The 16,843-nt window shown below is 38.3% G+C and overlaps 2 protein-coding genes across 2 annotated transcripts; one reads left to right on the top strand and one right to left on the bottom strand.

The window, feature by feature from the left end:
• Window positions 1-330: 330 nt before the first annotated feature.
• fam199x (family with sequence similarity 199, X-linked) lies at window positions 331-11,203 on the bottom strand. Its single transcript, XM_008419796.2, has 8 exons — window positions 11,099-11,203; window positions 9,710-9,897; window positions 6,495-6,714; window positions 6,238-6,396; window positions 6,003-6,164; window positions 4,890-5,073; window positions 4,643-4,737; window positions 331-2,824 (listed from the first exon to the last, which is right to left on the bottom strand). Exons 2-8 carry the CDS (start codon window positions 9,874-9,876, stop codon window positions 2,651-2,653), a joined length of 1,161 nt encoding a protein of 386 aa, XP_008418018.1. The 5' UTR covers window positions 9,877-9,897; window positions 11,099-11,203; the 3' UTR covers window positions 331-2,650.
• A 10-nt stretch (window positions 11,204-11,213) lies between these two features.
• commd5 (COMM domain containing 5) lies at window positions 11,214-15,565 on the top strand. Its single transcript, XM_008419795.3, has 7 exons — window positions 11,214-11,446; window positions 11,638-11,798; window positions 12,536-12,564; window positions 12,639-12,689; window positions 12,854-12,949; window positions 13,117-13,192; window positions 15,083-15,565. Exons 1-7 carry the CDS (start codon window positions 11,326-11,328, stop codon window positions 15,182-15,184), a joined length of 636 nt encoding a protein of 211 aa, XP_008418017.2. The 5' UTR covers window positions 11,214-11,325; the 3' UTR covers window positions 15,185-15,565.
• The last annotated feature ends 1,278 nt before the right edge of the window (window positions 15,566-16,843 follow it).

Genomic DNA, 16,843 nt, shown 5'->3' with positions numbered 1-16,843 from the left:
TCTCTTCTCCCTTCTTGTTAAATTAAGACGTTTTATCCTTCAAATATAGTGATTCTTGCAGAGTGTTTATAAAGTATTTAAACTACACCCCAAAATTAGTGATTATTACAAACATTAAAATACCCCTTATTGTCATCTACTCAGCACATTTTGAACAATGTAGGGTTGTCCAAAGTAAAATTATTTCAACCGTAACATACCTATTTTTATAATGGAAAATTGTTTGTCAGAAGGCAAATTTTTTTTAAATACAAAAATAATTTTTTTCTTGTAAAAAAAAAACAACTTACTCCAACTCCAGTAGTTAAACAGCAATGACTCCACTCAGACTTTGATTTTAAGCTCATTTATTTTTTAGCAGTTCTTGGTACCTTATTCACACAAACTTCTTTTCATTTTAAATCACATTTGTTTCAAAATTATTTCAATTTCCAAAATAGAATCTTAATATTTTCCAATGCTACAGAAGACATAAACCTGTTTTTAAAACATAACGGCTGTAATTTATATCTTTATATATATGAACAGTAACATTTCAACTATATGACAAACAGCAGACGTTTGTGCCAGTAACTGCAGTGGTTTAAACACCTTACAGCTCAGGAGGAGTGAAAGAGTCACAACGTAACAGAGAGAAACAACAAAAAAAAAACAAACACAAAGCGGCTAAATCTAGAAAAATTAAAACAATAGCTTCAGTTTTCCAAAGAGGCTGTTTTTGTGGCGCCGCGTCAACATTTAGTTGAGCTGAAATGTGGAAAAAGTAGGAGAATACGATTTTATGTCTGCTGGCATTTTAGACTCAAATCATTGAGTGCGCTCACCCAGAAACAAACGTCTGAGTTTCAGAATGCGATGAAACGCCACAAAATCGAAAACAAAAGCATAATAAGGGACAAATATAAACACTAGAAGCTGTGATAACCAATAACTTTACCCAAAACAAACTGAGCTGAAGCCGCCACCAAAGCAGGATGCTAGTGTTACTATTTACAAGAAGTATGAGCCGTTTTAGTAAATGTAGGATATCAAATGAACTAATTCCTGGCCCGTGGGGGGAGAGCGGTTCAAACATGCAGGGTTTCAGTGCTCCCTCTAAGCCTTGGTGAAAATGAGGCTGCAGCGCCTCAGCGGAGAGAAAGACAGACCAGCTCACTTCCTTTGAGACCTCTGGAATGAAGAACCGTTTTGATTTCAGCTCTGACAGAACGAAGGCTGAAGAAAATGGAAATAGAAAACAGAGACCGTCCACACGTACAGTAAGTTGAACCCAGACTGCAGTCTGTCTGTATTCATGTCACAAAACATGGTGCAGAAATGTATTGTTTGCTGCTGCATGTCGTTTAAAGACGTGATTTAAAGCTGCAAGTGTGGAGCTTTTATAAAAATGTTTTGACATATTTGATAAAACTGTTAGTATGTCATGACAATATGAGACACATAACCTGTGAAATTTTTTTTAACTCTTCTGCATTTTCCTCCAGCACTAACTGCAGAAATACACCACTCAGAAACAACCAATCAGGACCAGGAGGAGGGTCTTAGCACTGTCAATCAATCTTGTATACATGCTGCTTACAGCTCCCCTTTGCATTCTGTCATGAATGCTATCATTAGTTAGCATGGTCATCGATGACAGCAGATAAATGGTTTTCCTGTAACGGTAAGTTGTTTCTCTGCTATAAACTTCACATGCTATTTTTATTTTTCAAACTTTTACTGTTTGATTTTTTGTTTGTTAATTTTGATTGCTAATGCTAACGTTAGTTAGCATGGCTTTTAATGGTGGTGGATAAACTGTTTTCCCTGTCACAGCACGTTATTTCTGTGCTAACCCTAAGTTTTATTTTTATTTCTAACTTAGTTTTACTGGGTTTGCTCAGTTTGCTAACCCAATTGCTTATACATTTGCTAAGTGTATTATTAGTCAGTGGGGAATATTTAAGACATTATCTGAAAAGAATGTTCAATGTAAAACGGTCGTTGCCGTTACGTTTGTATGTTTTTTATGTTATGAAGTTTATTGTTTAAAAAAAAAAGTTTCCGCCATTTGAACATTTACCAAGTGCATACGCAGGCTTGATTGACAGCAATAAGACCCTCCTCCAGCCTCCAATTGGTTGTTTTTTTTGCAGCTGGTGGGTGGAGCTTGATTTTTTTCACACATTATCTGTCTCACAGCATATTGTCACGACACAGCGACAGTTTTGACAAATACGTAAAAAAACATTTAAAAAGTTACTTACTGCAACTTCAAATATGTTGAAGAAGAGAAAAATTAGGGAAATGTTTTCATTGAGCATTTTGTAGAAAAAAAACAAAAACAAAACAACAGTGATTCCTGATCTGCCCTCCTGTCTGTCGTAGTTCTAGTAGCATCAGCTGATAAAAGCTTCTCTAAGCAGCAGTCCTCTTGTTGCTAGCGGTGTGTCAGCTAACCTGTGGTGCTAAGCAGGCTAAACCAAGATCGGTATTTTCCCAAAGCGTCAGCAGCGTTATTACAGCGTTGCAGTAGAAGCACTAGCATGTCGAGCTAAAGTCGCAGGCCACTGGAAGCGAAACACTGCCAAGCGCACGAACTGGGATGAAACGCGTCGGGTTAGGCGGAAAGCTTGCAGGCCTAGAGGGAGCACTGATTGGTTCACTGGTGTCACATCAGTATGTCCAGGTCGTCCCCGTGGTCGTCCTCCTCCGTCACCCGTAGCGACAGCACCTCCTCGTTCAGGAAGAGGCCACTCAGGCGCTCCTTACGCGCCTGCCGCTGCTCCTTCAGCTGACGCTTACGGAGCGCTTTCTGCTGGAGCTTCCGCTGCTTTGATCGCTTCTGGAGCAAGGAGGTAAATAAGATAAAGATAAAAAAAATTCACAATCACAAATTGCTACAGCACGTTTCTATACACATGAGTACAGAATTATTCATATTCCTGGCAGATTTAGGTTTAAACTTTAGGTTTAACTGCATGTTTCATTTGATTGGGACATTTTGGAGCTCTTGAGAAAAGACAGCTCAACAAAAATATCAACAGAAACGTAAAAAAATACGGGGGAAAAAGATCAGCAATTCAGGGTTCCCCCAGTGTATTACAAGCCTGGCGGGTCGCCAGGCTTTACTTGTGCCACCACCATGCCAAGCATTGCTTATTTATTTATTTTTTAAATGTTTGCATTTTTTAAGACTTTTTAGTTGGTGTTCAGGCATTAATCTTCCAATCTTTTGATAACAAATGATATTTTCAAATTTCCTGTCAACTTTAAGCCTTTTTTAACTCAAAAACACGACGGGGCCGCTGGATGAATGACCGGCCTACCACCCAAGCACCGGGCTTGGCAAGTTTTCTGGGGGAAACCTTGCAACTATAACTAACATCGGACTGGATTTACAACTGTATCAATATATTTTGTGGTACTATTGTTATAATGGTAGAAATTATCATTTAAAAATTTATTACAGAATTTTTAGGATTTCTAGCATTCACAGTACCACAAACACAAGTGCTGCTTTTGAAAAAAGTTCATATTTTAACTTGGTTTTATGTGATTTATGCCACTAAACTGTCAACTTTAATCATGTTTTCAAATTTACTGATATTTTTGTAACAGTGAAGAAAATAGTGAAAATAATTCCAATAATGTCAGTTTTGGTTTTTTTAACAATAGAGCAAATTCATCAAAAACAAATCAAAATTCTTAAATGAAATTTTCACAATAAATAATGATAAATGGATAATACTAATGGTGGATAAATGTCCACCACTAGTAACAGGGTTTCTGCAAGGTTTCGCAAACTCAAATTTAAGACTTTCTAAGACCTTTTCAAAGGCATTATGAATGGAATTTAAGACCTGTGGCACAACAGAAATTTACAAAAGAAAATCTAATGTTTATTTAGTAGTGTCAAGCTTATTTGGCAAGAACGCAATTAGGATCATACAGTTGGAAACAGACAACAAATTTACACTAACCCATGCTATACTCAATACTTGCTTTCTAGCAAGGGTTAATTAGCAGCTAGTTAGCGTAGCCTCAAGTCTATAGTAAGGGCGTAATGAAGATGCCTGTGTGCGACTCAAACATTTGCCTGAAACATCAAGAAAAAATAAACTACCTTGAATATAAGAGCAAATATTTCTGTCACGAAAACATTTAAGACCTGTGATTAACATATTAAATCCAACTTACATCTCTAATGAATTTAAGACATTTTAAGGCCTTGAATTTAGATATGTGAATATAAGACTTTTTAAGGTTGCCTGTGTAATACCAAGATTTTATTTTACATAAAAAAGAAATAAAAATGTAATAAACATTCATGTATTGTTTTTTGAGATATCTCCATCTCATCTCGGACAGAAGCAGATTTCTTGGTTGAACTTTTACTTTATACAATAGTTATTACACTTTAGAAGTAAAATGGTCACATACAGTGTGTCCCCTTCTCACATTTTGCACTGCTGTAAACCACAGACTCATGTATTTTACTCAGATTTCATGAGCACTCGTTTCAGATTTTGATTTGTAATAGAAATATTTTCCTTCCATTTCACACTTCCTCACTACTTCAGATTTGTGTACGACATGACAAAGTGTGAAACCTTGTGAGGAGCACGACACCAGTATCAGAAAACCAGGAAAAGCTTCATACTTTAGAGTCTCGGATGCGTTCGGCGGCGCTCGACAGGTTTCCGTCGCTGTGAGCTCTGCTGATGTTGCTCCCGCTGCAGGCTGAGGCGGTGCCACCTGGAACGCAACGCAAACTGTTACCGGGAAAGAGCAAGAAGCTCTAAATGAACTGGAACGGCTTTGACCCGTCCAGTTAAATCTGTTTAGGAAAAACCGGAACAAGAGGAAACAGAGAGTTCAAGTCGGCCATGTTTGTTTCTGGGTCTCACCGGCCACAGAGTTGGAGGCTGTGGAGCCCGTGGAAGAGCTGGCGGAGCTGACCATGCTGGCGTTGCTGCTGCTGATGCCGCTCACCCCCCCGGTGCTGGCGCTGCTGTGGCTGCTCCTCTTCCAGCCCTCCCTGGTGCTGCTGGCTCTCAGCCGGGGACTGTGCTCCCTGATGTAGCTCCGCACCTGAAACCGGCAAAGGGGGGGGGGGGAATCAGCATTTTGAGGTCATTTTGTACAGAAAAGCCAAAAAGAAACAAAATAATGTCCCTCTATGCATTAAGTTAGAGGTGGAGGGAACGACTTGGGAATGAAACGGACTAAATCGTCTCTATTAAACTGCTTATATCATCTTTTTTTATTGAAAATAAAAACTCAAGCCTATTATTTCAATTTTCAAGAGTTTTCTAACTTTTCCAGCTCTGAACTCTGGAGATAAAAACAATACAGATTAACTATTACATGATGTCCTTTATTACCCTTATTAATAACACTGTTTTGGTAGTGCTTATGTTTTGATACGTTTCACACTCACCTCATGAACCTGACTGGTCTGAGAACAAAACGGTAATTTGACAAAAAAAATCCTCCCATTTCAATAACTTTAACATGAAAAATGCAAGTCATCATTTATTTCAGATACACAGATCGATTAGTCGTTGATCCATTAGGAATAATAAACATTTATTACAGCGAAACAATCCAAACAAATCGGGTTAAGTTAACTGACTTTCCTTCTCAAATTAAATGCTTTAAACGCATTTTTTTTTAAAGTTACACAAAAAAAATCTCTAAAAACGTTCTTGCTAAGTTTTCTGGCATTTAGCAAATAGAAATAATTTTAGTAATTCTAACAAACCTACAACAAGGAAAGTTTAGCCTGACTGAACTTCAGAAAGCAAGAAAAAAAAGATGCATTTTTATTACGTGTATGAAAATATCTGATTCCATCTGAAAGTAACGTTTTTCAAATCTACACTTTGAATCAAACGTTTGATTGAACTTCATTACAAAATATCAAGGACTTTATACAGAAACCCAGCACTTTTAAAAGCTTTAAATCACCTAAACCTTGTATTTTTGGGAACTCTGTGGTGCTTCAGAGCGCGGCTCACCTGTTTGAGCTTCTCGTCGGTGAGGCAGTTTAGCTCGATGATGAACTCGCTGTCGGTGGGAGAGATCTGAGCGCACGGGTCGATGATCTTGATGATGTCCAGCTGCTCCCTCAGGCCCATCTCTGTGCTCACCTTCCGACTCAAATACTCTATGTACTCCACCTGGAAGGGACCCAGGAAGCGCGCGGTTAGCTTTTTGTTTCGACTGACAACAGTTTTGCGTTTCTTGTCCTACCTGCTCATCGTTGGTCATGGCGCTCCAGGGCAGCTCGTCCAGGTTGCGGTGGGTGTGAGATTTCGGTTTCCTCTTGGAGAACAGACATGGTGAACTCGGCACGCTTGGGATTATGTCGGAGAGGACGTCACTGCCGCTGGCGATGTCGCTTCCCGGCAACTGGTGAGAAAAGCAAAAAGATCCATGCAGAAATGTAAAGAAAACCTAAAAATAAATATCTACCCTGATAGAGAGGGAGGGGCCTCCTGAAAGCCCACCTGCCACTCAAATTCGCTGTCGGACCAGTCCCAGTACGTGCTGATGGAGGAGGAGACGTCGCTGCAGACGCTGCCCTCCGGAAACAGATCCAGGGACGTCAGTTCCTGGTCGTCCAGCAGGGAGTAGCAGTCGTCCTGATCGCCGACCGACACGGAGGAGAAGAGCTCCTCGCTGCACTCTGAGCTGGCTACGCTGGTCCCACAGGAAGTGAGGTTCCACCTGCAACCAGCAGACGGTCACAATGCAACACGGGTTCTGACACAACAAGCTTCCGATAAGGCGTCAGCTTATAACGCAGAGAACATGCTAAACGAGACGCAAACAGTTTGAAAATTGGTTCACTATTGCTTCATTCATTAGTTTAGTTATAGAAGTCCAACAAAACAAACATGTATCAGAATAGAATCATGATCAATATGGATCAATAATACATCTGACGGAATGGTCAAGAATTTTCTTGAACTCCAATCCAAAACCACACAGCATTCTGGGAGATGTAGGCAGTGGAAAGCCTCTAACTGTTCAACCTCTCACTGCTAGCTATGCAAAGTTCAGGGTTTCCCCCAGTGTATTATAAGCCTGGCGGGCCACCAGGTTTTACTTGTGTCCCCACCAGGCTAAGAATTGTCTGTTTATTTAAGTCTTTTTCAAATGTTTGCATTTTTTAAGACTTTATAGTTAATGTTCTGGTATTAATCTTCCAATCTTTCAATAACACATAATTATCAAGTGATATTTTCAAGTTTTCTGTCAACTTTAAACATTTTTTAGCTCAAAAACACGACGGGCCGCTGGATGAATGACCGCCCTATTGCCCAGCCACCGGGCTTAGCAAGTTTTCTGGGGGAAATCTTGAGGTTGGTGGCGTCAACTAACTCACGGTTTTGGTTACCTAGCAACAACCTGTTGAGTAACTGGTGCAGCAGCAGTGTCTGGTTCCCCACCGTGACTCATAAATACTTTAAAATAAAAGAACAACGTGGCGGGAAACCTGCATAAAACAGGAAATGAAACACCACCAGTTTGGCTGCGTTTCAGATATTTAATCAATAATTACTGATATGGATCGTTATGAAGCCCTTTTATAGTGATCCGTTTTTCAGAAACAGATCAGATTTATTTCCAGACATGCATAGACATACCTTGACCAAACATCTAATAATAATGCAAATAAAGTAAGATAAAAGAAGCAGCCTTTAAATTCCTCATCTGAAGAAAATCTACATTTATTCTCCCATCGGCTCGTCTGTTAACCAGGAGTTTCTCCCAGGAGCTCAGTACATGAAACCTTTTCATTAATTTTAACAGTCATCATGTCTCTAATTTGCCCTTCTACTGTGTTTTGATCATAAAGGCTTTTCTTCCCAAGAACCAATAACGCCAGATGACATCATACTAACACGCGTCAGCCATGTTATGTAATGAGATGTTTATTGACGGTTGTCAGCAGGCCTCACTGCTACATCACTGCTACATGTTGGTGTTTGTGTTTGTTTACATGCCAATTGACAAACTATAAGAATCAAAAATAATTCCACATAAAATGGAGTCGACCTGATCAAAGTCCGCTTAAAATCAAAACAAGAAGCAGCCAAATCAAAGAATATGTCTGACCAAAGTTTGTGTGATAAACCACTTAATGAAAATTGTTGTATACCATCTTTAAGCAGTAACTGTTAGGTCGTTACTATTGTGTATCAATTTAAAGAAGCTAACCCAGTGGATGCAGCTGGAACGACTGAAGCTACATTTAAAAAAACGCAACAAGAAACATAATTCGCTGTGTGAGGCTCACTGCTGAATGTCACTTCATGGTTTCTTTACATTCTGGTTAAAAGCAAACTGTGGTAAAAATAGAGCAAAAACTTTGGTGCAAACTAGAGAAACTAGAGATTCGATGAGAAGATAAAGAGCAAAGATAAAACAAACAAAATATTTGTTTAACTTCAGGATTAAACAGCTCTTCACTAAATAGAGAAGAGCTGTTTGGTTTTATATAACACTTTTTCAGCAACAAGGCATTTCAAATTAAAATTCAAAAATGCCTTATTATGAAATTAAATGTTGTAACTCATTATCAGTCATCAGTGTTTTGCATGATTAAAAAGAAAATAAAACAGCAAATGAGTAAGCAGCGTAAAAATAAAAGGAAGTGGTGACTGAGTGAAAAAAACCAGATAATTTATGATGTTCAGTTGAAATGAATCCAATGCAACTGTAAACAAAAAGGTTTTTAACCGCGATTTAAAGGAAATCAGTGTTTTAGGAGCTTTGCCGGTTTGTTCCAGATTAGAGGATAATAAAAACTGCATGTTTTGGTCTGAGTCTGGTGATGCACAGTGGTTTCAGTGATCATGATGATGAATGGAGTTTTAGAGATTGGCCTGTAATTCTGCAGTAGCATCTTGTCCAGATTGCTCTTTTAAATTGTATCAATAGTTTGATTTAAAAAATAAAAAAAAAACGCCAGTTGAGGGATGAGTTCAGTATTTGATTCAGGCAAAACTTTCTCGAAGAAATCTGTGGATGTGAAGTCGGCAGGGGGAGGAGCTTAAACGACGGTCCATGTTTTCTAAGACTTTCTGGTTGAGTTTGTAGAATTTTGTCATTTCTTCCATTGTTACTAAATCAGATTAAACATAACCAGGCCTGACATGATAACCAATATTTCTGGATGATAAATTGTCCCATATATCCCAAATATTGCTGTTTTGAGCTAATTTTTAAGTAATATAGTAGTAATGGCATAATAATGCAAGAACACTTTGTCAAAGATGAATAAACTTTAAATTCTAATGAATATTTAACAATGGAACTGGAAGACGTTTTAAATATCCAAAGTAAACACACAAAACAGCAGAAACAACAACTAAAGTCAACTATAAAGTCTCTGTAAACAAAACTATCCTTCAAAGAAAGAGCTGGTTGAGACCAAAACAGCAGACTGAAGACGTTTGTCATCCAGTTTTTGGTAGAAAGAGAGAAAAGAGAAAAACGATAAATCATACAAATGGAAATAATTTATGTCGATTTAATTTATAAGATTAATTGAGTTATTGCGTATCCAGGGAGACCTAGATGAATGTTTATAAACCATAGACTTTCATCTACTGGAACTGTCTTAGTAATCGTGACCGTTTTGTGATTTAACATTGTGCTGTGATTGGCAGGCAGCAGAGACGTCTCCGCGTACAGAAATACGCTTTCTCCTCACCTGTTGCTGTGGAAACGGTGTAGAGGGTCTGTTCTGTGACAAGACGAGAGCTGACAGCTGAACTCGCTGACGTCCAGTGTTCCCACATCGCTGAGGTTGGCTCTTTGGGAGAGGAGAGGGAACGGCTCCTCTGGGGCCAGAAACTTCTCGTACAGAGATTCAGACATGGCCGACTTTCTGCGCTGCACCTGACGCAAACGACACAAACGTGAGCAAACCCCGTTTTGGCTGTGAAGACACCAGTCGGTCCTGTTCTGACTTTCATGTGGGAGTGAACCATTTTAAAAAGACCAAGTGGTTGATTGGAGGATCAGGAATTTTTACAGATTTAAGTAATTTTTTGGGGGTGATGAGGTACCAATCAAAGATCAAAACCTGATTGGTAACAAAAGGTCAAATACTGAGAAAAAATATGTTTTTATTCCCATTTAGTAAACATATCATGACTAGGAACTCTTGCCATTTTTGGTCAATAGAAGCGAATAAACCAAACAGCATGCACTTCATTTGGTTAAAGTTTTAAAAATCACATAAAAAATGAAAGTAGTCTTGTAATAATTTTACCTCCAGTTGTATTTGACAACATTTACTCTAGCAAAGCACCTGAGGCTTATTATCGTCACTACAGAATCAGTCATAATGGGTACTGGGGTAAGAAAAAAAGCCTGATAAGTGCTTTTCTAATCTTTGACATTTGACTCCGCTCATTTTGAAAAATTTATTATTTATTTTTTTTAATCATATTTACTTTGGATCTCAATGCAAATTCTTGACAAGAAGAAGAAAATTGTGTGGGGAGAGCTGAAGGAAATAACTTTAAGCTTATTATTCAAAACATAGCTAGTTTTAAACCTTGTCAGCATGTAAAACACTGGCTAAAAAAGACACAGTAAACAAAAAATAATGATTTTATTGTATCCAATACGAAGAGCAAAACTTTTTGAATCATATATTACAGTATTACTAAATCTTCAAACTTTGTATTCACATCTCATAGCTAACAGAATGAACTGAATAATGTCTATAAACTGGTTATAGTTTTGATGAGATGCGAAGAAATTGCTCAATAAAGCTACACTAGCATTCAAATCGGCATCCGTCACGCCACTAAATAAAAATGCAAAATTACATTAGATAATTTCTCTAAATAAGGAACAACTTTCTTTTAACCGTTATTTAAGATACATTAACAAAAGCGTTAACCTTATGACAACAAAAACACCCGCTAACACCGTTAGCTGGAAGCTAATGTTTCACCTGCCAACGTAGCGCTTACCAAACAACACAACGACAGTTAAAAAAAACTTTGTTACTGAACAATAATCATTTTAAACAGTAAACAAACCAAACTGGTTACACAAAAGCTTGGACAAACATCAAAACGCCAACCTTTCAGCGTTCAAACAGCGACCATGAATGCCATCTCCATTTGCTAATCCTTTCTTTTCTCACGACGAATTAAGCTGTCCTCGCGAGACTTCGCTGGGAGCGAGAAGACGCAAAAACTACATCACATGACCTAAAGCCGGAAGTTTTCACGTAAACATTAGGTAGCCTAAAAAAAATTAGCAAGCAAAAATATTCTGCATTTTTTATCAACAAGAACACATTAAGCCATGTCTTCAAGCAACGTAAAAGACTCTAGCTTCTTGGGAGGTAGAATACCGCCGGAAATAGAGTCAATGTCGAAAAACCTGAAGGATGTGGATCAAGAGTTATTTAGAAAACTCCTCAAAGGTAAATGAGTAAAAGGCAGTTTAAAACAACGTAGCTCTTACTGTGTTTGTTAAACAAATTTCAGATTTGTAAAATGCTCCTTATAATGTCTTATTATTAAACTGTGTTGTCACACGTTGCTAAAATAAACATCACAACTTATCACTCTTGACATAGAAGATACAAATCACTTTTTGTCGTTCTGTGTCCAGTTGTGGTCAGTGCTCTGGAGGGCAAAGACTGCAGGGAGGTGATGAAGTCAATTGCTGAAAGCAGCGTCATCCCGCAAGAGAGGCTCAGTCACATCATCGCGGGGATGCACAGAGTTCTCTCAGAGGCCATCCGCATCCCAGCATCCCTACTGAAGCAGGAGGCGAGTGTTACAGACTGAACCTCAGTCACACAGAAAACATGCGACACAAGGTCACATGCTGCTACGGAATCACATCATTTGATTAAGAATGAATGCATACAATTGATTATTCGATAAATCGTATTCAAGCCAATTATGGGTAACTATTCATACTATTTCAACCTTTCCCCCCATTCTGTCTCATCACAACCGTAACATGTTTTTACTGGAATTTGAAGTGACAGCGCAGCACAAAAGTAGTATATATTTCACCAAAAGGCTGTTGTTTTTTTTTGGTGCTGTGTCTCTGTCAGCTTTGCTCATCTAAAAGCATTCATTAATTATTTTGTCTTGACTGAGAAATATTCTCCACTAAAGTGTCCTGAATGCTCACTGCAACGTTTGAACACATGCTCCATCCCTGAACTATCCGGTGTGTTTTTGTTTAGTATTTGCCTTCTTTAACCCAGTAGTTTCCCTGGACTTTATTAAAGGGCATCAGAGTAAATACACTTCAACTTTTCACAACAATTCCCTCCACTTTTGCAATTATACACCACTTCGTGTTGGTCTGTCGCATACAATTAAACGAAAATACATTAAACTTGGTGATTTTAATGTGATAAAATATGAAAAAGCTCAATGTTTCTACATTTAATTGCCATCCCTAGCTTAGTAGGTAAATTTTACATGGTGAATATTTCTATTTTTTATGAACTGAACCTTTTCTATTTGTTTTTCTTTTTTTTTATGGTCAGGCCTTTAAGGAAGATCTGCGAGAGCTTAGGTAAGGACCGTCGTCTCGTCTCCAGGCATCGCTGAACTGTTTTCTGATTTTTACAGACTCTTTTTTGTCCTTAGGATACCAGAAGACTTCATCACAGATTTCTCCAGTGTGGTTTTTGGAAATCGGTAGGTGGGTTTTCGCTGTGTTTTGATTCAGAAGTTTGTACATCGGGTCTCACGCTGTATCCTTTAAATGGGAATAAACCGAAAACCATCGAGTTTTGGGTCCCTTCGTCTTTATTTCAGAATTTAGCCGCATTTTTCCGTCTCGCTCCTCTGTGCGTTTGCAGACGTCCGGCTCTGGAAGCTACCTCCTCTCAGAATGACCCTCACCTCCCCACGCTGGAGGAATTCAAATGGAGAGTGGACGTTTCCATTTCTACAAGGTAACGACAACGACTCTGTAGCTAGCTTTCATCATCTGTGGGTGAAATCTCAACGTATAAACATTTAAGGATAACAAATATTTAGCAGAAATGTAACAAACGAGCTAAAAGCTGCATGGAATCACTTAACTGTGTGTGTGTGCGTGTGTGTGTGTGTGTGTGTCCAGCTCGTTGGCCAGAGCCCTGCAGCCGTCCGTTCTGATGCAGCTGAAGCTGTCAGATGGGAGCTTCCAGCGATTCGAGGTACTGAAACAACTCATACTGTTTCCATTTCAACATCACACTTAAACTACATTATAAATGCACCCACAGTCGAACCTTTTGGCTTTTTCTACCTTCAGTGTTCTTTTAAATTGCTAATTTTGTCTGCAAATTACAGCATTTCCTAATCCTCCTAGCCTTTTTGCTAGTCCGCAAAATGGCGACGGCCAAAGTTGGGAGAAAACGTCAAACCCCACTGGTTGTTCAACAATAACTGGATATGTTTTTTTGAAAATGGTATCTTCTGTTGTGTAGTCATTACCCAATCGATGTAAACATAATCACTGAACAATGCTTTGACCTTTTAAAATTTTGCGTCTAAAAACAAAATCACTAAAGTATGAAAAAACCAAAACTTCTACTGCAACTAAGAAAAATGAATCTAAAACTAAGCAATGTTTAACTAATAATGACTAATAAAACACACTCTAAAAAACTAATTGAAATGAAATAAATTAGACAAAAAGTCACAATGAAATAAAACTAAACCCAAAACTGTTTTAACCTGGACCGGAGCAGTTATTTGAGCTTTTCAGTTAACATTAGCTTGTTTCCTCGCTGTGTTTTCATAAGACTCATTGATAATTTGGCCCTTTACATTTCAGTCAACGTCGTCGGTTCCTGTTAATCATGTGCAGGTAAAACTTAGAGGAAATCTTCTTCTTCTGCTTTACAGACTTACAGCCTCACTTTGAAGGTTTTAAAATTCAGCCACACGTGTTTCGGCTGCGTTCAGCGTAGCTTTAGCGGTGCGGCTCCAAAGCACAGAGCAGGTCACCCGACACAGACAGACTTTCTCTCTTTTACTGTCAACATTTTTTGTTATGGGTGCTTTTATGAGAGCGACAAAACAAAGTGCAAACTTTTGCATCAAGTTAAACAAAATTTGGGGAGGTTCAAAAAATACAAATAGTTTTGCAATCCACTTTTACAGGTCAATTTGTCAAAAAAAAAAAAAAAAAAAACCCATCTTCAGTTAGTTTTGCCAAGTTTTTAAGTGGCATATGATTCACCTCAAAAAAACTGTTCTTTAATTTTTCATTAAAAAGCATCTATTTGCTGACAAGACATTAGATGGGAGGGGAAGGTTACATTTTGACCTGAAAGCCAGAAACTGTTCAAAACAAATGACGTTTTTCAGTCTTAAATTAACTCTTGATTAAAGTTAGTTGTTCTTCAGCTTTCATTTTCTGAAATGTGGCAAAAATCCAGTCAACTCCAGGTTGCATTCAGCTATTCAGAAAGCAAAAAGTGATCATCTGTTGTCTGTATGTCCGTTGTTGGTTCTGCACTGCACTTAATTTAGCCTGTAAGTTAAAGAAATCTGGCTGCGGGCCGACAAACTAAAGTTAGCCTGTGTCTATGTTACATAATGGGATCACAGGCTAATAACTGAAGTAACACTTGCTCAGTGCAGCACATGTACTCTCCAAAACAATAGTTTTTCTCTCCTAATCTATTCTACCTGTTATGGTTTTTACAGAAAATACAAAAAAATAAATAAATAAAAAAAATCAAATGTCATTGATGTGACATTTTTTTATGTCTCCATAAAAACCCAGTAGCAGAAGTAAATGCCAGTCACTCAAAATAGTGGAGTTTTGTTTAAATAAAACTCTTTAATTTCTGTTGGAATGCTGTATGTAAGGGGTAAGATATAAAATTAGATTTGTTTGATAGAGTGACTTGTTGCTTTATTTGATTTTAGCCAGCAGAGGGCGCCACACTCCTGCTGCATCGACGCTTTCTGCCGCCGCTGCTCACAAACTAGATCACTAATATGATCTAGTGATCTATTAGATTACAGCAACAACATCCGATTACACTGACACTTCTTAATTGATTGATTTATTTATTTTGTTTTATATGCAGGTGCCCGTGTCAAAATTCCAGGAGCTGCGTTACAATGTCGCTTTGATTCTTAAAGAAATGAACGACTTGGAAAAAAGGAGCATCCTGAAGATCCAGGACTGATAAGAAATCCACCAATGTCCTCAGAGACTCTTTAAACAAGAACCTGGAAATCTGAACTTGGTGTAGGAAATAAAACAAAAAAAAAAAGCTTTCCGCTCTGAGTGTGTTGGCATCCAACACACCACAGATTTTTTTTTTTTTTCATTATTTTGAAAGAACGACCAATATTTGAAATAGTACTGTATGTTTTGGTTTAGATTTTTTTTTCTAAACATTAACCACAAATATACGTGAACACTGTTGGTGCTTAGAGACAGCTCTTGTGTTGTGCCAAAACCAAGTCAAGAAATGTAAGTTGCCTGAGACTGAACATGCTTGTAACAATAAACTGATTTTTTTGTGTTAATATATAAAATTAAAATCATACAGAAACAAAAAAATCTTTCAATTGCATGTTTTATTTATTCTTTTTTTATTTATTTATTGTTTTATTCCCTTTAACTTTATTTTCCTAACCATCCGATACCTTAGGTGATTATAAATTCACTTATAACATGATTACAGACTCTGTGGTAATACTGGATGTTAAACTACTTATGAAGCTCAGCCGATTCCAGCAGGTGTTTACTAATTGCTTGTGGCTAGTCTGAAGGAGCTGAGAAGGTCTGCTCTGAGGCCGAAGCTGGAAACTGCAGCTCTGAGGAGGAGCCGCGTCTCGAAGGCGGAGCTAGGTCCCACCAGGTGTTTTTCATATAGAAAATTGATTGGAGCCCTATGTTACTGCCCCTTTAAATCCTTTCTAAAGTCTGGCTCGGTTCACAGACATTTTCCACACCATCTAACTGAACTTTAGCTATTTTTTAAAAAAAGTTTTCAGTTGCTAGACGTGCAAAGAGACATCAAGGTGGCATTTTCTTACTCAGAAGTCAACATCACACTTCTCAGACAAAAAATAAAAAGCTTAAAATATGTCCTCTAACTTCCACTTCACAATTATTCCCTACTTTATCAGAGGAGTAACATTTTCAAAAAACATACTGGAATTCAAAATGTAAAAACGTCCAATGGAAGTTAGCTAAAATCTCGAGGTATTCCTCTGTATTTGCAGGATGTGTTGTAATGCACAGTCCTGAACAAATCCCCAACCCAACACTTGACACATAGAGAAGCCTTAAAATCCTTAGCATGAGCATCCATCTGTTAACCTTGTGTAATGGTCTGACTTTGACAGTAACCGCTTGTTCCAACCCAGTCTGCAAAGTTCAGACAGTCTGTGACAGTTTGCCCTACATACAAAAACCTCACACTGATCAACTTTTAGGTCTGAGGGTGAAAAGTACATGCCTGACCGTATGTGTGTGTGTTTTGCATAAGATTCTGTAAGTGTCCTCTTTTGCATATATGCCAGTCTGTCTGTTCCTCCATGTGTGTCAGTCTGTCGGTATATGTCAGTCGGCGTTCCTGTCTGTGTGTGGGATTGAGTTCACGAGCCAGACCGGCCGACCTATATTACCAGCAGTTACTGAGACAGGCTCTGGTGGACCGATTGCTGCATGTAATCCACACTCACACTCACACACACACACACATGCACACACACACACCTGAACTGCTTTCAGCAAACAGGCTTTATTTGGGGACTGCAGTAAGCACCACTGACTGGTTAAAGGAGAAGCTACTTATACAGTGTAGGATAGTATCTTCCCCATTCGGAGGAAA

Source organism: Poecilia reticulata, chromosome 10 (genome assembly GCF_904066995.2).
Source record: "Poecilia reticulata chromosome 10, P_reticulata-male-v2, whole genome shotgun sequence".
In the NCBI taxonomy this organism is placed as follows: domain Eukaryota; kingdom Metazoa; phylum Chordata; class Actinopteri; order Cyprinodontiformes; family Poeciliidae; genus Poecilia; species Poecilia reticulata.
Note: the sequence above shows the minus strand (reverse complement) of the source record. Positions and strands in the feature narration are given on the sequence as shown.